We start from the raw sequence: 24,018 nt of genomic DNA, 5'->3' as shown, positions 1-24,018 counted from the left end.
TGTTACCTAAATGAACAATAGCATTGATTAAAAACACATACCCCGGCTACACTGGGAGGGGAGCTCTAATTAGTCTAGGTCCCTAGAAACAACCCTGCCAGCCCTTATGGATGAGCCCAGCCTAAAGGCACGGCACGGCACAGCGCCCCCTACCATCCTGCCATGTCTGCAGCCCCAACAGGCTGATTCTATATTTGTGTGCGGTGAGGAAGGCTGGCGCTGTGGTTTTGTTTTTAGTGGATTAGGGGGCAGCTGTAGGGTAACGGGCACCAGCCCCCAACCCTCCACAGCATCACATTGTGATCTCAAAAGGGAAACTAATTTTCCACTGCAGTTCAAGTATTTTTCTATTTAAGTGACTGCTGCTTTTACTGAATGTCTGACGGCTGATAAATCGTTTGATTTAAAGGTTAAGTAACAGGCATTAATTATAAGAGCCAGATTTTTCCACAGAAGTGCTGTCATCTCAGGCAAAGTGACAGCTTCATTGGTGCTAAAGGAGATATACAATCAGGGACTGAGTACGTCCAGGCCCAGACACGAAAACCTATCAGCAATGAGTGACATCACGGAGCCTCTAGGGTAGCCGCTTCTGCAGGGACTGCAGACCTGCCCATCTAAGCTGGCGTTTAAGTTAAAATTGGGATTTGAGATTCAAATGGGAAGCAGGTATGCGCTGGAACAGAACGACGAGCAGGAATGTTGGAGCTCTGCCGACGGTCCCGCGAGTCTGCGTGATGAATTGGCCATTCCTCAGGTTGGGGGATCAGGGTATCGTTGGACCCCAGTTCTTCCTCAAAAAAACACCAGCCAGAAGAAACGATTACTTCACCATGTTCTTTATTTCTTTTCCCCCATATAAGAGACCAACGTTATTCACACTAGCAGTGCTGGCAGGTCGGACCTGCACAAGCCCCGCCAGGGTGACACTGCTACGACATGCATTGGCAGCAAGACTGCCGCCAGACCACCAGACACAGGTGCAAGTGAAGCAGACAGTCTGTATCGCACAAGCCTAACATATCCCTGTGCTGATGCAGATTTACCACAGTAACAACTGATCCGTTGTTGCACTGAACAGCGGGTGATGATTCAGATACGAAAGATTAATACCACTAACACAAAAACACTTCATATCACCTACAAAAACCTTTGCATAAATACAGACAAATAACAAAAAAAAATACAAAATAACGTTCTTGAAGCAGCACAAAATGTGAATCCCTTACAGATCCATACAAGATGCTACATCAAGCTCAGAGTATTTGTTTGTTTACAGTGGTGGGTGCCTAGAGACCGCAGATCAGAGCAGACCCACACGTCCAGACGAAATACAAACCCCGTTATTCATCACACACTCAAAACTGACACCATGAATGCTGTAATTACAAAAACTCTTTTTTTTCCCCACAATAACCAGCCAAGCAGTACTGCTGATTAAAGCTCCCAGAGATGGCTTCTCTGCACGCTGCCTTTTGTAAAAGAAGTCCCTCCCCCTTTACGGCAAGTGAGCTACCATTGGCCACATATGGGCCAGTGAGCGCTTGTGGGGGCGTGGCCTAATGAAGCCACAGACTGTGCAGCCACCTGAGCCCTGGGAATAAAAGGACAATGCCGTGGAAGGCTAATAATCCACACCTCCAACCCGGCTCCATGTGACACCACTAGCAGTCAATAGGAGGGACGGTTTGTGTCCAAGTCCCCTGTTCACTCCTTGACAATGGAAGGGAAACCTTCTGCATCAGAAGTCACAGCCAGAGACATTGTGACTAATGAGCACGACAGGCAGTGTACAGTGGAGGTCAGAGGTCCTGCTGGAGTCAGGGCACGACAAGCTGGGTTCCCTACACATCAAGTTCCCAAATTCATTGCAGGATCTGATGGCAGGTTCACCTCTCACAGCAGTGCAATTCCATGTCCTGGGGCATATTTTCTCTGACCTCCCATAACTCTGGTTTATCTTCAAGGGCTTCCTCAGACATGTCAGAGACATTCTCCTCCTCTTCTTCTTCCTCGCCATACCCTACCTGCCAATCATGGTGGCGTCTCTCACCATGTTCATAGATGGTGGGCAGGCTGCTCTTGAGGCCGAAACGACGTCGGAGGGCGACCAGGAGGGGCTGAGGTATGGTCAGGATGTCCACGTTGTTGCCCAGGTCCACCCAAGCCAGGCTGGGGAAGCGCGAGGGGTCCTTGGCCACTTCTGTGAGGTCCTTCAGCACGGCGGCGGTTAGTCGGTTGCCATTGAGCGCCAGCGTGGACAGCTTGGGCAGTGCCCCCAGAAAGGGCAGCAGGGGCCGTAGCCCATCGTCCTGGAGCTCCGTGAAGCTCAGGTCCACCAAGACCAGGCCATCGCGGTTCTTCTGGAGGTAGTACGTCACCCGGTGGATGTCCTGGCTGGACAGTGCGATGCCGGACAGGTCCACGGTGCCGCTGGACAGCTTCTTCTGCAGCATCGTTTTAAGGCTGAAAGAGGACGAAAGAACCAAAATAAATGCTGAGGAGATACTGGATGGGGAGCAGCCATGTTGACTGAATGCCCCCCCCCCCCAAACCTTAGGCTCCATCCACCTGATAGGAAGATGTAGAAAAACTCCACTGTACATTAGGACCCCAGTCCTGACCTGCGCTTATTCATTCACGGTCATTAGCTCACCGCCCGCACATCGCAGATCTCGGGGCTCACGCCTGCTGATGCGCAGCCCTGGTAAGATAAACACACGCGCTGGCTCTCACAACACAGACAGGGGTGCCTTTCCAACCCCAGGCTGGCAGGACCCACAGGGTGTGACCATCTCCGGGGGGGGCAGTGCTTATGACAGTGGAAAGTATTTACACGTGTGCAGGATCGATACCAAACCATGTGACCCGCGTGAGACATGCTGTTTCCATGTTTCCATTGTGCTGCTCCATACAGCATCCTGGCCTCTAGTGGTTTGATGTCCTGATGTCCTGCTCTATCTGTGCCTCGGGACATTTGTGAGGGTGACCATAACTCTCTCACACTGCGGTCTCTGCATCCTGTCTTTCCACACATCCCTATATTAAACCTTCCCTGATGAATGTTACAACAGATACACTGGAGTATCTTTCGGTTGCCACACAAACTGCTCTGGTTGCCATTGGAGACTCCAGCTCCTTCCTGGAATCCTCGCTTGACAGTTTCCTCCAGATAACTTCTTATAAAAGTGTGAATGAATTAAGAGTCTAATGCCTTTGAAGGGTTCATGTATTTAGAGCATGCTCAGATGAACGGAAAGTCTGGGGTCAGTCAGATGCCGGTGGGGGCTCTTCCAGGAAGACCTGCTCTCATGAATGCGTGTGCGGAGCTGCAATGCCCGACAATCTTACAATACTCTCCTCCCCCCCCCCCCCCGCCCTGTGAATACTTGAACATGCTAGTAACGAAATACGAGAAGAACGACCTCTACTGGTCATCTGCGTGATGCGGCGTGGGAATAAATCCACATGAAATGGACCCCCCCCCGCCAGCAGCACCACCACAAGGGCAAGGGCGAAATTCAAAGGGATGAGAAAATAAGCTTGGCAAGAGAGCTAACAAAACCTTTTATGTCAAACATGAAAGGAGCCATCTTCCTCTCCCAGGCGCCGCGCTGCAGAGCCCGAGGGGCCCACGGGCAGTGTGCCCCCCCAGGGGCCATGCAATGCCACATGCTCCTCCCCAGCCATTAATCTTTGCACAATGCTGCAGACTTCTACCTCCCAGCACTGAAAAAGCGAAGTGCCATGCAAGTCAGGACAGCCCGGCGTCCCTCTGGATGACGGCACGCTGCAGCTGCATCCCCAGGGAACGGCATCGCACTCTGGCTGATTTATGAGCCTCCCAGCCGTGGTGACTTACAGTACACAGATTGCCGCCCACTGCAGTTCCCACCGCTGTCTCTTGGGGGCGCAGCGGCAGATGACATGGTACACAATCATTTAAAATACGTGTGTGTATGAGCAAGAGGAAAGGTGTAGAATATGATTATTGTACAGAATCAAAAAGCCATTTGTGTCAACTGTATCTGAAGGAAATTCTTTATAACAAAATATACCGATCAAGTATGGAATGGAAGGGGGAAGTTCTGAGAAAAAATAGCAATGAGAGTATAACATAGCCCAGCCCCCCCCCCCCCCCCCGGAAAGGTGTACGATATCATTACGATCAGATGTGTATAATGAAAGTGTAAGAAAGCCCTCCCCCCCCGCCCCAACAAATATGAAAGCAGCCAAATGCTTTTCTTAGGCAGCCCCCAGAGTGCTGTCATAAAGATAAAAAAGTGTCAAATTAGGATTATAATGGTCTATAAATGTCAGTTCAAATTATGGTATTTTTACACAATGCTTCCCGAAATGCAGAACAAGCATTCATTTCACTCAGGACAAATTACATCTTGGCCACACAATAATTATATAACATTAAGTATAATTTAATAAAAAATATATAAATGATTTTACATTAGAAAAAGATTAAAGAGCCTGTGGCCATTCAATAACCAGTACTTTCTGGGTAACACTGGTCAGACTGAGATTTTTCAGTTTTTAAACGAAGTTGCAGAGCTGTTGTCTGAAAAAAACATTTTGAAATGATTCCTTGCACTTTCTGCAGTGGTTCTGTGGAAGCCTCTGCAATCTGTCGTAAAGTATAAAATGCACATTTTATTCAAAGTGCAGTTGATCAACTTAGTCAGGTATGGATTCCCTAGGTTTCAAACATAAAAGCTAAGAGCCATTAATGTCACTAACCTCTTATTGGGGAAAATCCCTTGTATGAGCCCGGGGGGGCGCAACTTCTGAGAGACACCAAGAACGCTAATCATCTGCATTGATTTGTTCCCCCCGTCTTGTTGTAAATATTGGTAGGTTCCGCTTTGACCCTAATAGCATAAGTAACCAGCAGGGAGAAGCTCGTACTACTTTTAGGATTAATAGAACTGCTACGCTGTGGTAGTAAAAATCCAGGTCCCAACTTGCTGGAACAGGAGAGCAATGGTGTCTTTGCCATTAACCATGTAAGCAAGTCATGAGATCAACCATGAGATCAACTCCCCCCAAAAACATCAGACCACAGAAACATTTACTTACACAAAAAATGTTCTGAGGGCAGAACGAAAAATGATTGGATCAGAGAGATAACCAATCAGATTGTAGAGAAGCTGGGTCCAAGCAACTAGAGGAGGTGGGACGAAGACATCTGATTGGTTGGTCCTGCCTGCTCTAGTTGCTTGGACTCCCATGAGCAGCGTACATGGTCTGTTTGCTGGCGCTAAACTTCCCACTCCTCCATGCACCTCTGAACCCATGGCACCATGATAGGTCATCAGACAGACCATGTGAGAGTCTGGTGGGGGGGACCAAATGCCCCACCCCTGCAGCTGGCCTGACCTTGTCAATGCCCATCGACCGAGACCCAGTGCCAGACAGGCTCTGACAGGAAACCAAAAGGAATGTGAGAAGCAATGTCGGGCCATTGAACCGAATGCTTTCACAAACAGCATGACACAGAAAGAGATGCAGGCACTGGGACAGGAGCCAGGAAGAGCCCAGACATCATGAGGACGCCGGCAGAATGCTGTTCATCCCTTTCTGACCATGTCACACTCGTCACTTTCACCTGAAACATGATGGTGGTAGCATGCCAAGAGGAGCCTGCCTTCTCCACCAGAGATGGTGGTCCAGTCCTCAGTTAGATGAGAGTCTCTCCAATCACATCAGGGCCTTGGGGGAGGGGCTCAACTCAAGGGGGAAACTTCCTCTTACCATCAACTGGAACTCATCCAGCTTGACATGACCAAACCTGCTTCTGAGAGCCTTAATTAGCCACCAGAGGTACCAGTTATACAAAGTGATCTGCTATCAAATTCACACATCGAACACCTAAGACTGGAACACATACCCACCCGTCTCTGCCTGGTTCTGTTATAATTACCGTACTTAGCCAGTTAGTCCCTCTATAGTAATTCTGAAACCGGTGGATATAGTGCAGTGATTGAAACAAAGACGTACACAAGTGGTTCACTTTAAGTCCAAGGGACCATCCTGTACCCAGGGGGCCACTATTTACTCGAAGGCAGGAAGCCAGACGTAGGAGTGGGCCCTGGGCCCCGTGTCCGGAGCCAGCCGTGTCCGCCCCGGGCCCCGTGTCCGGAGCCGGCCGTGTCCGCCCCGGGCCCCGTGTCCGGAGCCGGCCGTGTCCGCCCCGGGCCCCGTCTGCACTGAGCCTCTGGCAGCATTTCAACATTACGACCAAAACTGCTCAACCAAAATTTATAAACATTTTGAAATATTTTGGATTCTGTAACACTGATATTGAGCAACAGCAAGTGCTTTGCCGGCTCTGCTTTGTATCTATAGGCACAACTCGCAGCAGCACCACAAACTTATTTGACAGAATCTACCGGTCGATAATAAGTTCTGTTTGGCTTCAGGTTATTTTGGTTCTGCTCCATTTTGCTTTATAAATATTGAAATATTTATCACGAGAAAAATCACTTTGCAATACAGTCAACCCTCATGCATTCGCCCTTCGTGATTCACGAATTCACAGATCCGCAAGAACATGTACGTTTCCTTTACGTATTTTATTGAATTGCACCTTGGTTACGTATATGGCTTTTGTCAATAAGTTTACAGTCCCGTTCGTTTACTCATTTTACCTCACTGTGAATGCAAAAGAAGACGGCAGCCAATGCCGTGTTCTATGAATTATTAGGGGTAACATTAGTATACTGCACTGTAAATGTGCTACTGTGACAAATATTCGTTAGGCGATACTGTACTCTATTTTTACATCAAACTTTTTTTTTTTAAAGGTAATGTATTAAGCTAACTTTTAAATGAAATTAAAGTGTTTTGGGAGCATATTTAGGGTTTAAACTATAGAAATAAGCACACATTACCATTTTTAGTGACTCTAACAAACATCTGCAAATCCTCCTCATTCGCGACGGGTTCTGGAACCTAACTTCTCGAACGCCCGAGGTCTGACTGTACATGAAATTTGTTCAATATTGTGCAGCCCTAAGTTTGCCAAGCAATTACTAAGAGTCCCCCTGTCACGCTTGACTCTTATTTAACATACCTTGTGAGCAGAATGTTCATATGTGAGCAGGGAAGAGCTGCTGAAATGCTTACACTGGCTTGGTCTGCATTAATTTTGTTATTGATAGGTGTCTGACTACAGGGGTGGCATACGTGTGACAAACACGTCCCTCTATATGGCAGTCTTTTACATTAGCCTTGCATCTCGGAATGCACGCTCGACGTGCCAACAGTCCGGCCGTGTCCATCACATGCAGGCTGGGGGGGGGGGGGGGGGGGTTTAACAGGGGAGGACGAGCACAGCGGAGGTGAGAGTGACGGCAGCAGCCGGGTTTACTATAGAAATGTGTAACTGGGACAGCGATTATCTAATACCCAGCAGGGGTGCAATTTAATAACCTCCCACAGAATAGCGGCAAAGCTGCAACAACGAGACACGTCTGACCATCAGCAGAGAAACCCCACGCATCAAACACTCACATAAAACGACAGACTGACTTACCGCCATCATTCATCGCATTGCTGGAACATCACGACGCTTCAAAGCTCCCAATTACCAGAACCAATTACCCCCCCCTCCCCCATGTTAACCCCCAGTTCAGTCAAAAACTGATCAGACGGCAAAAGATGTTCCCTGTCTCACTGTCGACAGCCTGTCAGGGGGCGTGTACCAAATGCAGAATGAGAAAACGGTGACATCTAGAATCTGTTTTTCCACCAAACCCAGTACAGGGGTCCCGCACACAACGCACATTCACCATGGGCATTTTAGAAATTTCAGATGACTTACGTGCACGCCTGTGCACCATGAGGGGGAACATGCACGATAGGTGCACAGACACAGAGCAGGAGGTGAGAGCCTGCAGTGACTGTGCTTCTCCTGCTCAAGGGGAGTTTAGGAGGAACGGGGAACAGAAGACTTTAGGGCAAGGCTGGAGGGAAAAGCTGATTGGTGTCCCCCCCCCCCCCCCCCATCATGTTGAGGGGGATCAGAGATCACGGCGCAGGGAGTGTGGGTAAGGCGGACATGCAGGGTAGGGAGGGTGTCTTGCCAGGTTACACAAAGTCGCAGCACATGCTCCAATTTCCAGAGAAGGGAGAGCCATCGCCCCCAAGCCGCACGCTTCACCTGCACTGGAGCGGCTCCCAGTTACCACGGCGGCAGGTGCAGTGATCCCATGGGAGGAGGAGTGGGGGGGGGGGGTAACTGGCAAGCGAAAAGGCAGCGGCCCATCTGCAGAGTCTGAAACCTGTCATGAAGATTAAGGGGAGGCTCAGTCAGGCAGAGAGTACAGGTGCCCCCCCCCAACTGGCATTAAACAGCATCGGCTGTATCAGCAGGGCACGAGACCCCCGCTGGGCATAAAGAGCAACTGCACGCTGATTATGTGGAAACCTGAGTCAATCCACCTGTGCCTCGACTGCCGCCCCCCACCTCAGAGCTCAGCCCCCCCTGCTCTTCAGGTATTGAGTTGTCAGGCAGATGTGGGTCAGGAACCCCCCCCCCCCCCACCCCTTCACAAGCTCATCACATGACAAACCAGCTTGGATCAGATGTCACAGCCATGGAATATTCCAGAATGCTCCGTTGTGGCTCTCGCCACCCCCTGCGGGGTGAGATAACGTGAACCAAAAATATTACCTCCGGTTCTATGTGACTTCAACAGCGAGGAGCATCTTGGTCCATCCAGGCATGGAGGACAGCGGAGATGCTTTCACACTGTACCCATCCAGGGCCAATCCAGTGCATGTAGGTAAGAGCAGCCTTTTAGCTGAATGCCAGCACATCAGAATATAAAGTTTCAGTCCTTCAGACAGGGGCTACACAGAGGACACGCAGTGCCCCACCCACGGCAGCTTACACTGCGTCTTGGTGATGTCAGCGGTCACCAGCACCATGGTGACGCCACTTTGCGACACACAGCAGCTTCTGGATGCTCATTATTGCAGTGATGTAAGTAGTAACCAGGGTTAAAGTAGGAACAGGGGCAGGCAGATGCTCATCACAGCCCCCAATGGGGGGGGGACCCGGACACCTCCTTTTTAATAACGCCGCAAAGCCTCAGGTAATGAAGTATCCAGAGTGGAGGCACACACACACACACACACACACACACACACACACAGGCACACAGGTTTGTAGTTATATCTTTGTGGGGACTCTCCATTCATTTCTATTGACAAATTTCTACCTTAACTCCTACCCTGCCCTAACCTTAACCATAAGTAACCAAACAAAATACGAGACTTTTGGCATTTTTACTTTTTCGACTACATTCACAGACCTTTGTGGGGACCTGAAAAATGGTCCCCACAATGTCAAAAAACAGATCTTTATTTTGTTCCCCACAATATAATATAAACCTAATCCACACACATGCGCGCACACACACACACACGCACACACACAGACACACACACACAAGCACACACACACACACACACACACACACAGCATCAGGAGCTCCTCTGTCAGACATTCTCACCCACGCCTCATCACCCGGGGGATCCATGGCCTAGCGGGCGGCCTGAGAAAATGACTGGGAGGGGGGGGGGGGGGCACGCTTCCTGTCAAGGCCCCCAGTTTCAAAAAGACGAAAATTGGAAGAGCAGCATTTCAGATTGGAAGGGGGTGGAGGAGGGGGGGCAAACTGGGAGCTGAGCTCAGATCCCTCAGAGCAGACGGAGGGAGACGAACGGGGGAGGGGGCAGCTGGAGTCCAGCATGACATTTAAGCCGAACCCCCCCCCCCCCCGCCTGTCGCCCCGTCCGGCTGAATTCGATAAGCAGTCAGAAGCTGGCTGAGAGGCCGCAGAGCGTGTCAGGTTAGCGAGGCAGCAGCAAGGCCGTGGGGGGGTCAGCCAGCCACATGCCGAGTCACACCTCCCGCTTCCCTGCCATGAGTAAGGAGCTGCACACTGCGTTAAGGCGATGAACAAAAAAAAAATATTATAAAAATTAGCCAATCAGGGGGACTCAGCAAAAAAAAAGAAGCATCACAGCGTGTGTCGCTGTCCAGCCCCTGATACCGACCGGCTCCCTTTCTCTTCTTGGCTGGGTTTTGCCCCCCTGGACCATCCACCAGACAGGCCTAGCAGCACAGATTCACAACATAACTGTACTGCAAGGCTCTCCCATCAGGGCAATTCATGCTGCTAGTCACCATCATTACCAGTGTTTGGTTTGGCTTTGTGCCCCTTAATGGTTTGGCCATTACACTACAATGGGAATGACAGTGATTTAAGCAGCTGGATGTTTTACTGGAGTGTATCATAGTAACCTTAAGGAACCAGGCCCTTTGTCACTGCACCACCTGCTGTTCAGTATTGAGCACTGTTTTCAAAACTGTTCACAGAAAGCTACTGTGCTTTATTTGCTGTGCTTAGGGTACTAAACACTGGGCTAACTGCATCGCAACTTGATTTGAGCCAGGAGACAAAGAGGGAAATATTAAAAGGCATTTTTACCTGAATTCAAACACTGCTGTTAGGTCATTTAAGTAGAAACATTTCAGGGCTTAATGCCAAGATAAGCAGTCACGCAAATGAAAGCCCTATTCTTAAACCGTAATCTGGATTATTCCCCCTTCCATCACAAACGTCGTCACAAATCAGGATTAAGCACCTTCTGATGGACAGATTTAAATTTAGAACTACTTAGAAGACCAACTCCTGTTGCCCCTGCATTTCTCTCACTGGCACGTGCATGTCAATCAGAGGCCACGCCCATGAGGCATGTGACATTTGGAGGGGGCGGGGCTAAACAGCCAGCCCTCAAGTTGCTAGGATGCAGCTTCTCCAGAACACTCACTTCGCACTGTACCTAAACTGAAGTCATCCATAAATCTGGAACCTGATCCCACTGCATGGGGCTAATGGGCAAAATGACAGCTGTACAAACACCAGAATAGTAACATGATACCAGTATGTACCCGGGTACCATGACAAACCTACTGCTTCCTTTAACAAACACTGTCAACAAATAAAGGCCAATCAGCTGGGCTGGCTCAACCACAACAAGACAGCCGATTGGTCTCACTGTGTCATGATTACCCTGCCAGACAGGACAGTAAAGCGGCCAATGGACTAAGGGTGCCAATTGTAGGGTGGAGCTTAACTGTATGTCTCTGGGCTGCATGGGGAAACGCACGTAACACAGAGACGGGTGAAGATGAAACCCTCATCCTGGAGGTGTGAAATCGACAGTGCTGTCCACTGAGGCACCATGCCAATCACGTAGAAGGAGTTATCCAAGAGAATCATGACAGTTCTTCCCTTTGTCACTTGAACTGAAGTTTAATGACCCCCTTTCCAATACAGCCCCCAGCAACAATACATCAATCACAACAATACATCAATCACAACAATACATCAATCACAACAATACATCAATCACGACAATACATCAATCACGACAATACATCAATCACAACAATACATCAATCACAACAATACATCAATCACAACAATACATCAATCACGACAATACATCAATCACGACAATACATCAATCACAACAATACATCAATCACAACAATACATCAATGTGAGCAGGACACTGAGCCTTCGCCTGTCCTGGTGCTGACGGGGGTTCTACAGAAACCTTACCAAGTCTGGGGTTTCTTCCGCAATGTGCCCTGCCTGGCCCATTTGGAGTGCGGGGTCAGATGGTAAATCAGCTGTCTGCATATTTTCTCAGAAGACTTCATTGGCTCAGCATCCTGCACCAAAACAAGAATGTCGGAAGGGCTTATTGTCCTTGGTCGACATGCGACAAACACGGAACCGGGTTCCAGGTTGTAATCTGTACTAAAGAGGCACACATGCTAATTTTAGCACGGCACTCAGAAGTCGTGATGGTGCCTCACAGGGGTGTTAGTGTTGGTCATATGGTGCAGCTGTTGGAAGGGGTAGAGAGAACTTTTTACATCATACCGAAGTTTTATATAACAGAGCCCCCTAAAAATAAAAACCAATAAAGTCACAAATAAAAATGTAATATAATATATTAAAAATCTCAAGTATTCCAAATTCCCTTTTTTTCTCCCTTTTGGCAAAATGCGCATCGCTGCGAACAGATACAAGAACACTTAACAAGTACTGAGGCGACATGGGTGACAAGTAATATTGTCAGAGTGTCTCACTTTAATCAGCCTTAAAGGCCCAAGAGCAGGTGGGACTAGTGGAATTAGATTTTGTAATCCCCCTCCCCGGAACCACATGACTGACTTTCTAAATCAAGTTGAGATTCTCATATAAAATTTCAGCACCAACAAGGGAACCTTAGTTCCAGAACAATCTGTCTTCATGTGCGTCGCCTTAATTCCAAAAGGCGTGCAGTTGACTGGATGTCAGCACGTTTTGTTGGGAGGTAGTCTACATTCATACAGAGTAGGTTGAATAGAGGACCGACCCAGAGCATAGACCTCCTGCCTCTGGCCTTCTGACCAGTGCCACCAGTAACATGCAAGCAGCCCTTCCCCTCGCTCACCGAACACGCTCACCTCGAGCGACTCCCGGAGCAAACATTCACATCTCCCTCCCCCACTCCGGCCCGCAAGTCTTTAAACGGATTGAATTGAGCAGAGAAGGAGTAATCTAATTACCGAGGATACAGGGAGAGAGAAAGAGAGAGAGAGAGAGAACCCAAAGGAAATAGAGGTAAAACCAGCATACATCAATTCAGCTGCAAGAAAATGGTAACTATTAGCCATTGGTGGTGGCTCTTTCTTCACATTTCCATCTACGTATTACTTTGAGATACATCTTTTCACACTGTGGATTTTTATAGAGAGTTAACTGGCTGAACACCCATGCCCTGTTCCATTTACAACTCCTCTGTGACGCCTTTCCCCACAAACAAGAAACAAGAACCTCTCCCCCCGGGCAATATGCGCTTACAGATACAAGACACACTGAAGCGACAGAATGAGCTTGATGTTTTTACAGTATCAGGATACACAGCAGAGCGACAAGGCAGCTGTTCTGGGCTAAGAAGGAGAAAAGGAGAAGAACACTTTTCTGTAACAAATACTAAGCCTAAACCTATGTAAAACCAAAATCCAGAATATTAACTGCATATTATTAACTTGAGCCCCAAAAGATTAGTTGGAACAAGAACAATCGGACCACAGCAACACTGGCACTGGAAGAGTCACAGCAGGAAAAATGAGTCATTCATGAGCATCAGTGGCTGTAGCATCTTCTCCAGGGCGTCTCAGGGGCAGGCCGAGGAGGAACTCACCATTTTAGGGCACTGCATGTCACGAGCCAGGCTGAGCAGGAGCTCATGGGAGATGGGGTCCACCAGGTTCAGGAATGCGGCGTTCTTGTACAGGATGTCGGTGAGGGAGGTGCCCTCCAGACCCATGTCCTACAAGACAGGTGGAACAAAGCAGACATAGATCAAAACAGAAAGACATCTCCTGTATTCAGTCTATGTTATAGTGGAGGGGGAGGGGTGTGTATCCATTCATTCCACAAGAGACAAAACTTCATAATCAGTGAACTGTGTCAGCACTGTACCTTTAAGAACAAACACTAGGTCAACACCCCAACCATAGCCATGTCAACCTCTTCCAACAGAGATGCATATCACATATCAAGCCGTTAAGATCGCAGCAAATGCAACCCGAACATTACACAGAAACATCTAACCAGCCCTTCTTCATCACCAGTTACTTAGTACCCCCATCCTCGGGTCCTACGCTCCCTGAGACTGGCTCCAGATGCTCCACAACCTTGTCCAGGACAAGTGACAAGAAGATGGATGCAGAGACACACTTTTCTGCATGAGACCTTTATGGATTGCTGGGGTGTGATGTGCAGTTCACCCACGATTCTGACAGAACCAAGAACAAAAATCCTTATATTTAAGACCGATTTATACTGCACGCCCAAACAATCTTTGGACGTGCTGGTAGCCATGACCAGCACCAAGCAATTATCCAACAGCAAAACATTTATACCACTGCCGTTTCATACAGGCAGCTATGATCTGTGAGTGGAGAAAAAAAACACACAAGAATGCTCGAGTATAGTTTGCCAGCCCCCCAGTACTGCCGCCCATCCACCCACCCAGCTCCCTTCTGAGTACAGCACTCCGTGTGATCTGAGCACAGCAGAACGATATATAACATACATTAACTGAAGGGGGGAGGGGGGCAGCTGGGGGTCTCAAGGGGGCCACAGGAGGGTGGAGCTTCAGTCGGGTTAGAACCTTCAGAAGACAAGGTGCTTTAAAGACCTTTTGGGTAAGAATAAAACCCTCCCATGTCCACTGAGGGAGGGGAGGGGGGTGACAGACGTCAAAGACAACCGGCAAGTCATCATTATGGCAGCACCCCCCCCCGAGGCTTCAAAATCTACAGGGACAGCATCCAGAGAGCAAGATTCACACGCAGGGTTATTCAGGCATACAGAACATGGAGCAGGCTGAGGGAGGGAGTTGGGGGGGGGCAAAACCTGACAGCATTTACACTCACTGACTGCAGCTAACAGCCATCTGGAAACCAGCCCTAGTCAACCACCCAATCACCCGGCTGCATCCTCCACAGCCAAACACGGAGCAGGATCATCCTCACTGACGGCTATGAAAAATATCTTTGATACCTTCTAATTCAACAGAGTTGCATTCTGGGAAGCCTTCCCTGTGTGAGGTGACAGATTGCTAGTCTGAAACTGAATCTTAACCAGTAGTATCCAGGTTCTCGTCTCCCACTTCAAACCAGGGAATCCTAGTTATTTGACTGTGATACTCCCTAACCCAGGAAGGAAATGGTGTTATTTATGATCAAATCACATCTCCGGGCAACATGAACCTATCAGGTCAAATTTACATGCAATTAGCAGCTGTTACATATACGGAAAACTGCTTGCCTTCCCCCTATAAAACTTTAAATCTTGCAGGCTAAAAATTGAAGATGCCAGACTGATCCTGCATTTTGGTCCAACAGACCTCCGAATCTACCTCCGTCTCCAACAGATGCCTCAGATTTGGTTTAATTCCAGCCTGTAGCCTGGTGATTGGTGAAAATTGCAAACAGACCAGACAGTGTTATTGCCAGGCTATCACACCTTCCTGCTAACACCAAAACATTTTCTGTGTCCATTACTGCTGCCATTATGTAGAATGTGCTCCCTATTAAACTCAGTCCCACACAAATCAAACTCCACATTAAGCCCGGCCAAGTGCCGATACTCAGTCTGCAAGGCCCCGTTATTCAACTGGCTTTGATAAACTCCACATAAGGCAATAGCAAGACCCTACTTTCACACTCCCCCAGGACAATCTGAAATTTTTCATACAAGAACAAGAGGCTCATCGAGTTAGAGTTGCAAGTAAGAGATTTATGAAATGCCAAATCAGTTTTAAATGTAAAACAGCAGGAATCAGACGTGAGTTATTCGGGTGCAGAGAGTCAAAGTCCAGACTAAGATTTTGTTTCACAACACTAATGGAGTATAGAGAGTCACCGTCACGGAGTACACAACTGGTTGGTTTTAACAAAATCCTGGTCTGGACTTTTACCCTCTGGACCTGAGCTACCCACCTCTGGCAGGGATAAGGATGGTTTTTTTTGGGAGTGTAAAGTATATAAAGACGGAGACTATGAGTTAAGGGGCTGACAACAGCACAAGGTTCTGCGAGGGCCCTTCTTTTGACCTATGGTTTACATCAAAAGGAAACCAGACATGCATTAAAAAAAAATCAGAAGAATAATGATCCAGGATTGAAGGTGTTTGCTTCTCACTTCATTAGGCTTAGAAGATGATGTGGATTTCACATCACCTGGGGCCAACATCGCAGCACTGGAGTAAACCAAACACCTCAAGGCATTTGAAAGGCCCCATCTATTTTGCAAGGACTTTGCTAAAATTAAACGTCTTTTAAATGTCTTGGTCAGTGTAGTTGATCCTTCCCCATCGCGATTTCGATATGTCTCGGGTTTGGCATAAGAAATTAAGTGGGAGTTTTTGGGGACTTTTTGGGAGTTTTGCAAAACCGGCAGATGACACACAAAGTTTAGTAACTCATAAAGGTGTAAAATATATGCACAGTATAAAATATATGTACAGTGCTGGTTTTCACTTCTCTTTGCTCGCCAAAGGGATATTTTATGTGGTTTTGCCAGAATGCAGGGGGCTGGGCCTCTAACCCCCGTGATGTGGAAGGGCCGACTGTAGTTTAATAATTAAATGGTAGGTATATGATTTAGACACCAAAGAATCAGAGTCAGAATTGTTTATTTATTGCGAAGTACTTTAACATACAAGAAATTTCTTTGGGGTGTCGTACAAGACAAGCAAAGACAATCAAGACAATCAGCATAATTTTATATTTATGTACATAATTTAAGCTGCTTAGATTTGGAAAGAAAATTGTGTCATGTAATATTCCAGAGGGAACCATTAGATGAACATTGTAAGCTGGTCTGCGTCCCTCTCCGTCTCTCAGCCAATAAAGATAACTGCTGATTTATAAAACTCACAAATAACAACATCAATCTGTTTTGTACCAAAGCTGACAGTGCTGAAGCTGAAAATATATTAAGGAAATCAGGAGCTTGACAATAACAGCATCTAAAAAATGGTTTTGCAGATATACAAATTCTGACCGAAGTGGAGCAAACCAGCAAAGGTTCCCTTAATAGACATGACCTGAGAGGGCAGATTACTGAGGGCGGGGGCACAAAATTCAACACCTAAAAGCTAAAGGCCATAGAAGGCATCTAAATATGAGGCAAGACACTTCCTTCCAAGTTCAAAGCAGGACAACAAATTCATGGGGAGAATCTTTACCAGCGTAATGCAATGAACATCCTCCTGGGAAAGGAGCAGAGTTACAGCTATGGACCAAACGAAATGAAAACGACGCCGTTCCAAACAATATGGATGCGACTGACCCAGCACCAAACCAACCACACCTACGAGAGCCAGTGCAGCCCTGTTTAATATAACGTGCACCGCAGTGCTTGGCCCGATTTGCATAAATGCTACAGGAGTAATTAAAATTCAATATGCAGGAATCCCCATAGCAGTGTATTATTCTGTCCAACACGCTCTCCCTCGGAAACCCTGCAGCTGTACAAGTCAGCGGGGAGGGGGGGGCACATTAGCATAACCCCTTCTCAGGCAATCTGGCAGTTGCTTGTGTGGCATTTAATTCAAAGACCCCCCCCTCCACACAAACACACACACTGGTCAGGCTGATTTAAACGCCCACGTCACAACATTTCGCTTGGGGTGGTGAGAATATGCGCTATCTGAAGCAGCAGCAGACCTTCCTGGTTTCCACATAAATGGGTGGGTTGACTAGACCTGCTTGGTGTTCAGCACTAACATCTGGGGAAATGCAGCGGGGTTACTGAGCCCCCCCGCGATCCCACTCCCCTTTTTGTTTATTCTGTGGATTACTTTTCGCTACATTTCAGTTCTATCTTTTTATTAAAAAGGACAGTGGTGGCTTGATGGTTAGGATAGTGCACTTGTAATTGAAAGATTGCAGGTTCGAATCCCCCACCAGCAAGTCACCACTGAGGTACCCTGAGCAAGGTACCGTCCCCAAGCACTGCTCCCCGGGCACTGAATTAGCTGCCCCCTGCTATGTCACAAAAGTCACATATGGGTCAAATGCAGAGGTCACATTTCGTTGTTGCACACTGTGTGCTGTGGTGTGTTGACAATGACCACTTAATTCTAAAAAAAAAAAATGTGTGATATATGCTGCCAGCGCAGGTCGGCCTGGTGTAAGGGTGAAAAGATCCTCTGCTTGGGAGGGCCACCAAAGCAATCAATCCATCCATCCAGAGTCATGCATGAAAACCACCACAATTACTAAAATAAACATGTGAGGCCCTATCTGAAATCCACACCTTTTAATAGAAGTTAAAGGAGCCTTTTATCAGATATCTGTAAAAGCACTTGTCGAGGCGTATTGTTCTGAGGACATATTCTGCTCTGGTGGGAGACCATAAATGCACGTGTGGTGATATTAATTAAAAAGTAGGGAATTTTCGCCACAGGAGACACGGATCTAAAGACTCCGGCATATTTTTTTGAATAGATGGGTCCAGCCCACGCTCCAGCTAACTTTCCCCGCAATACTGCACTACTTTAGGAACAACCTGTGGTTACTGGACTTCCATCGATGCTATTACAGGCTGCCCACGAGGGGTGGGCGCACCCATCAGTCCTATTAATCAAGAGAAAATGGACATTAAAAAAATATTTTTAAAAAACCTTGTCACAAATATTCATGCACTAGTTGTGTACAAATACACAATTTTAAATACATGAACATACAATGAAGCATGGCTTAACTAGCAAATTACGTTTTGCCGCTTCGCATATTCTACACATGTACAAATTATCGGCGAAATAGGAGTGGTTTCCAGAGCATCACCTACGTCATAAACAAGATATTTTCCTTTTTTACCTTTCTAAGTAATCTGAGTATATCGCCCGCCTGCTCCACCTTGTTCACCCGGAGAAGTGTCTGTATCTCCCGGATCCAAGCCACTCTTCTCATATAGGGACATTGCGTTGTCTTCCGCAGCATCCTCGGCAGCTTGTCGGACCTTCTGATCAGGGATGAAAGCGAGAAGTTCCCGCCGCCGCGGTTGGCAGCCACCACGTCTTCCCCGCAGGTGCCGTGTCGCTGGGGTCTGTTCTTGGAAAAATGTACCTCGCCGTTTAGGCTGTCCTGCCTGCTCAGCCGGGAGCCCATCACTTACCGCTAAAGCGTTAATTCCTGTTAGTCGATCTTACGAGGAAAAAAAAACAGTACGCCGTAATCAAAAGGCAGCAAAAGGCATCTGTGGCAAACAAAGCGTGAAGACTCTTGAACCCTCAGCCAGCCCACTGGAGGCTGTGAACTTGGAGGAGAACCAACTTCGGTTTTACTGCAACGCAAGCGTCGCCTTACCGGTGCCAACTTCGGATCCGGCCAAGAAAGTAGAGCGGCGCCGATTGCATTAAAAAATCGTAGCACTTACTATTGAAGCCCATCTCCTCTGCACTAGTAAACAGCGATGAGGCTCCAGCCCCCCAAACACACGCACGCAACTCCGGAGCCGCGCTGGCGGAGCAGTTTGTATCTGAAAGCTGCTTCGGGCGGCCAATCAGAGCGCGGCGAGCCCACACCGCTGTATAATAACAGCCATCGCACAAGCTTGGCCTCAGCCCTAGAAATTTCATTTGCTGACTGTTGGTTGGGTGATAGTGTTGCCTGTGATTAATGCAGCGCTAAAAAGTATATTAGGTAAATAATAATCGGGCGGCTGAGAAGCGGGGAAACTGCAGCTGTGTTCGTGATACATTGGTTGCTACTGAAAAACAGCTCGTTTTGGTTATTTGGATTCCACGCGTTATTTAGAGTTTTGCAAAAATGTAACGTTTATTTAGCCCGTTTCTATTCTAAACTACAAAATAAGCTATATATTAAAACCACACTACAATTTTCGAGATTTGTTTTTCCTGCATTTGATTTTGCATTCCTCCACTCCCAAGACCTCTGAGACAATATGTTACTATTTCGCAACGTTCCGGATTTCATAACGACTTCAACTAATGTGGAAAATAAGCAATGCTCTAATTTCCTTATTAGTTTTTTTCTATCTATAACATTGGCGCTTGCGGCTGTACGCCGGCCTGTACGCAGTGTGTACACCTAGTCATTTAGACTTTTTGACTAACGTTTTTTGCCTCTTTATGTCTGCAGAAACGTAACGTAGGACTGCACGATTCTAGGTAAAATAAAAGTCACGATTTGTTTTTCACTCAAAATCGAGATGACGATTTGGTCTCACGATTCTCGAGCAATTTATTCCTGGTTATGTTGCTTTACATGTTGTCTTTATGAAGATGGAACAAACAAGTTTGAGATGGACGATGTATCGGTTAACATACAGATATTGCAGGTCGATTTTTAAGCATCATCAGTTTTAAAAGTGAACAGCGCCAGAGCTAAATACAACTACTGAGATCTGGACGATCAGCCATTTTCCGTAGTGAGTTAGAGGGATCGGCTTGTTCACCACTTAGACCTATGAGCTAGGTCCGTACCGGCCCGCGACATTCTTATAATTCGTGATTAAATCTGGAGAGCAGATCGATCTTTCGTTTTCCACAAAATAAAAAAATAATGTAACGTCATTCCGCTAATCTACACTGACAAGTTCGGCAAATCCTGTCACAATAGGCATGTCGGTGTGAGTGTCTGTGTGCGTGTGAGGGGAGGGGGCGTACCCCGCAGACGCCCCTTATAACATATAGTATAACATATAGTAGACCTAAGTCTTACATAAACTTACCTTCACATTAAGAAATGAGTTGTTGATTAAAAATGTTATTACCGTTAATCGGCGCCCGTATAGGTTTTTAACAATCGCAGACGCATCTTTCTATAAATTGTTCAGATGGACACCCACGGGACAGTCGTCGTTTGCTGCCCCCAAGCGTCGCCACAGGATCTCTACCTTCATGATGAACTACATGGCAGGACCGCTATCCGGGCTGCTGTGCTCCTTCCCAGAAATTGCAGAATACACAATTCGATACTGCATGCATCCAGAAGCGGTGGAGGCGGGTAGACAGAGGGGCATATAACAGTTTACAGTAGGGATGGTAAGATTAATCGATTCGCATCGGTTTACTGGTATAAAACTTGAGGATGCCATGTTGCCCCGATTTAACATCGGATATAATTTAGGATGAACTCGGGATCCATCGTTTCTAACATCTCTGCATCGGTAAAATTCTGTTTATTAATATGGAATCATTATTAGGACCCCTGTGCCTTTATTATTATATAATAACCTTTGACCAATAATTTTATATTTAGATTGATTCCCCCTTTCTAGACTGTTTCTTAAGTCTCTCTCATCTCCAGATGTTCAATACTGTCAGTAGTGTACGATTTTTGAATAAAATATTCTTTCAAATATAAAGAATCGAACTTTTTGTAGCCTATAGGTGCACGCCAGGGGCAGAGATCGGTAATCTTTTTAAAGCAAAGATCCATTTTATCGCAAATGTCTGTCACAAGATTTACAAAGAGCCACTATGGATGTAGAAGAGGGTTTGAGATACGATTTGTAACGCGATATCGGTATATATGCATTTAACAGAAAGTAGCCTACTTACAAAAAATAAAGAAAAACAATTTCGGGGCATGGAGGGGGGCTTTCAGTTTTAAATCACTTCACCCTCACCCCTTCTCTCTGGGTAAAGTCCGTTTGGCTCTGCAGTTGTCCTCCCTTCACTCTCCACTTCACTGCTTGTAACTGTGCTGACCGAGCGGTGCAAAATGTCCTCACCACTCTGAACTCAGCTGGCTATAATATGTAATTCGGAGAAAATGTAATAATCTTACGAAGATCTGGGAAGGCGTGGTGACGATTTACTACGAAAAGTATATGAAAGAATTAAGAATCCCAATAAACTTAATAAGCCTACATCCAATCTCGGACACTGAAGAAAACTCCGGAAAGCATACCATTTAACCAGAAACGTAATCTCGTCGTAGAGAATGACTTTGAGGAAGATGTAAATTATGCAGTTAACAAATCACAGAAGCGCGAGACGGACCGCCTCATTCACATATAGCTAAAGAAACATCTAAATGAAAAATAATAATATTAACCCATAAATAAATTATTTATATTTACGAAAGTATTATCATAAAATATTAAGACATGAAAATGTGAATGAGTCTATCGTTCTGCAAAGAGCTGCAGCCTCGTGCTGAAAGAGCCGCACGTGGCTCGCCAGCAGCAGGTTGCCGACCCCTGACTTAGGGCATTGGTGTCAAACTACAGTCTTGGGGGGCCAGAGCCCTGCACATTTTTGGGTCTCATTTAACACACCTGATTCAACTCCTTGTGCTAATTCCCACACAGCTCTTGAGCTGAATCATTTGTGGTGGAACAGGGAAATAACTAAGATACACAGGGCTCCGGCCCCCCAGGACTGGCATTGGGCACCTGTGACATTGGGGGAAGTTTTTACTTGGGATAAAGGATGGTTGGGTGGTACAGTTGAAATGAAAGGTACGGAAAGGAAAAACCAGACTGAATCTCTCACTAGCAGTAGGTATTGTGTTTCTGTGTACTGTGTAACCTCATCCCACAGGATGAATACATGAAGAGCTGTTAATACAAACCATGACGAAACCCAACCATTGAAGAGAAGCTTTCAGGACTGAATGAATGAATGAATATACCATTTCCAAACACTCAAAGCACTTTACAGAACCAATGGGGAGCCACTTCAACCCCCACCACTGTGTCGCCCCCACCTGGATGATGCAACAGCAGCCATTCTGCACCAGTACGCTCACCACCCAGTAGCTAAGGTGGTGAATGGGCAGGAGAGAATTCACCAGTTAGATACTGGGGATGATTGGGAGGCCTGATCTGACTGGGCCCCAGTGGGCAATTTTAGCCTGGGCATCAGGGTGCCACCCCTACTCTTTCCAAAGATGCCCAAGGATCTTTTATGACCTCGGAGAGTCAGAATCTCGGTTTTTACATCTCATCCAAGGAATAGCACCATTTTTACAGCACAACACTGGGGTGCTGGGATCCCCACAGACCACAGAATGGGTTGGCCACACCAACACCTCTTCCAGAAGCAACCCAACTTTCCTAGGTGGTCTCCCATCCGAACCTGCTTAGCTGCAGGTGGATTACGCATTCTGAGGTGCCGCTGGTATGGCTGCTTACCAAAGGATTATTTTGGAGTTACACACCTTGGAATATCTCTACAGTACTAAAGCCAAAGAGCCAACTGGCTCACCAGCTTACTTAGGCAACCTATAAAACCCTGAAGGATAATTAACAACACAATGTGATAAAGACTAATAACTGTGGCAAACCATCCTCCATCACAGTGTGTATATTAACCATAGGTTTCTACAAATTAAGCCTAATAAAAATTTGAATATTAAATGAGCAAAATGATTTGATTTGTTATTCTATCCCAAGATGTATACAAGCAATGAGGCCACCACCCATTTTATCTGCTCTAGTGAAAATACACTCACACAGCCATTAGGGGAGCTCTCACCTTCTCTGCTAAATAATTATCTTATGCAGTTCGTTATATCATATATGGTAAGAGTAAGTTCTGGTACCCACAGCTGCCATTTGTTTTATATACTAATTAAATGCAATTAATTAAATACAATTTTTATTGTAAAAATGTTTTTTTTTTTTTTTTACAATGCAGGTTTTAATCATATTTTAGTCTGATATTGAAAAATATTTCAGTTATGTTTAAATGTAACTGACTACAAAGTCTGTGTAGCTGGGTTCGCTGTATGACTTGGGGTTTAACACTGAATTTTCAGTACAGTAAGTCCCTGTGGAAAGAACAACTTGTACTTTTTTTTTTTTTTTCCCCTGTCGTGTCCGGCAGTTTAGCAAGCAGGATGTTAGTCTGGGTGCTTTATTGTGCCAACACTTTTATTTTGCCAAGTGGAGCTTCGGATTTAAGCTCCTCTTGTTACTTGAGGTATACTCTTTATTAATCGGTTATATGTCATTGCGCCACAAAGCCGGAGCTGACAGGGGGGGTTAGTGGGAAAAAAATAGAGAGAGAAAGTGAGAAAGGAGAGAAAGGGGAGAGAGACAGAGGAAGTAGAAAAATAAATAAATGCATAATAAATAAATAAATAAATAAAAATATATATATATATATATACACATACATACACACATATACATATATACATACATATATATATATATATATATATATATACATATATATACACACACACACACATACACACACACATATATATATGCATACATATATATGCACAAGCAGACCACCAGGAACACTGTCTAAATATTGTCGTACCCGTATCTGCATCTAAGAGGAGGGAGTGGAAGCCACACACCAACTTTCACACATACTCTCACACACACACCCATACAAGGAGAAAAAAGGGGTGAAATAGGGGATGAGA

General features: G+C 46.3%; 1 protein-coding gene across 2 annotated transcripts; it reads right to left on the bottom strand.

The window, feature by feature from the left end:
- Positions 1 to 823: 823 nt before the first annotated feature.
- On the bottom strand, positions 824 to 20,538 carry LOC111842138 (leucine-rich repeat-containing protein 75B-like). Of its 2 annotated transcripts, none has more exons than XM_023808462.2 (4): positions 20,399 to 20,538; positions 13,288 to 13,416; positions 11,652 to 11,764; positions 824 to 2,466 (listed from the first exon to the last, which is right to left on the bottom strand). In XM_023808462.2, exons 2-4 carry the CDS (start codon positions 13,411 to 13,413, stop codon positions 1,890 to 1,892), a joined length of 816 nt encoding a protein of 271 aa, XP_023664230.1. In that variant the 5' UTR covers positions 13,414 to 13,416; positions 20,399 to 20,538; the 3' UTR covers positions 824 to 1,889. The 2 variants fall into 2 exon arrangements, with proteins under 2 accessions (XP_023664230.1, XP_023664229.2); XM_023808461.2 differs by lacking the exon at positions 20,399 to 20,538 and adding an exon at positions 18,481 to 20,349.
- Between the last annotated feature and the right edge of the window lie 3,480 nt (positions 20,539 to 24,018).

Source organism: Paramormyrops kingsleyae, chromosome 7 (genome assembly GCF_048594095.1).
Source record: "Paramormyrops kingsleyae isolate MSU_618 chromosome 7, PKINGS_0.4, whole genome shotgun sequence".
NCBI lineage: Eukaryota > Metazoa > Chordata > Actinopteri > Osteoglossiformes > Mormyridae > Paramormyrops > Paramormyrops kingsleyae.
This window is presented reverse-complemented; position numbering and strand designations above follow the sequence as displayed.

Bases quoted from the DNA above. Each gene is read 5' to 3' on its own strand.
- LOC111842138 (XM_023808461.2), bottom strand. From the start codon at position 18,771: ATGGGCTCCCGGCTGAGCAGGCAGGACAGCCTAAACGGCGAGGTACAT. The intron at 13,417-18,480 runs GTAAAAAAGGAA...CCTGTCTTGTAG, and splicing joins TACTCAGATTACTTAGAAAG to GACATGGGTCTGGAGGGCAC. The intron at 11,765-13,287 runs GTGAGTTCCTCC...GTTTTGGTGCAG, and splicing joins ACATGCAGTGCCCTAAAATG to GATGCTGAGCCAATGAAGTC.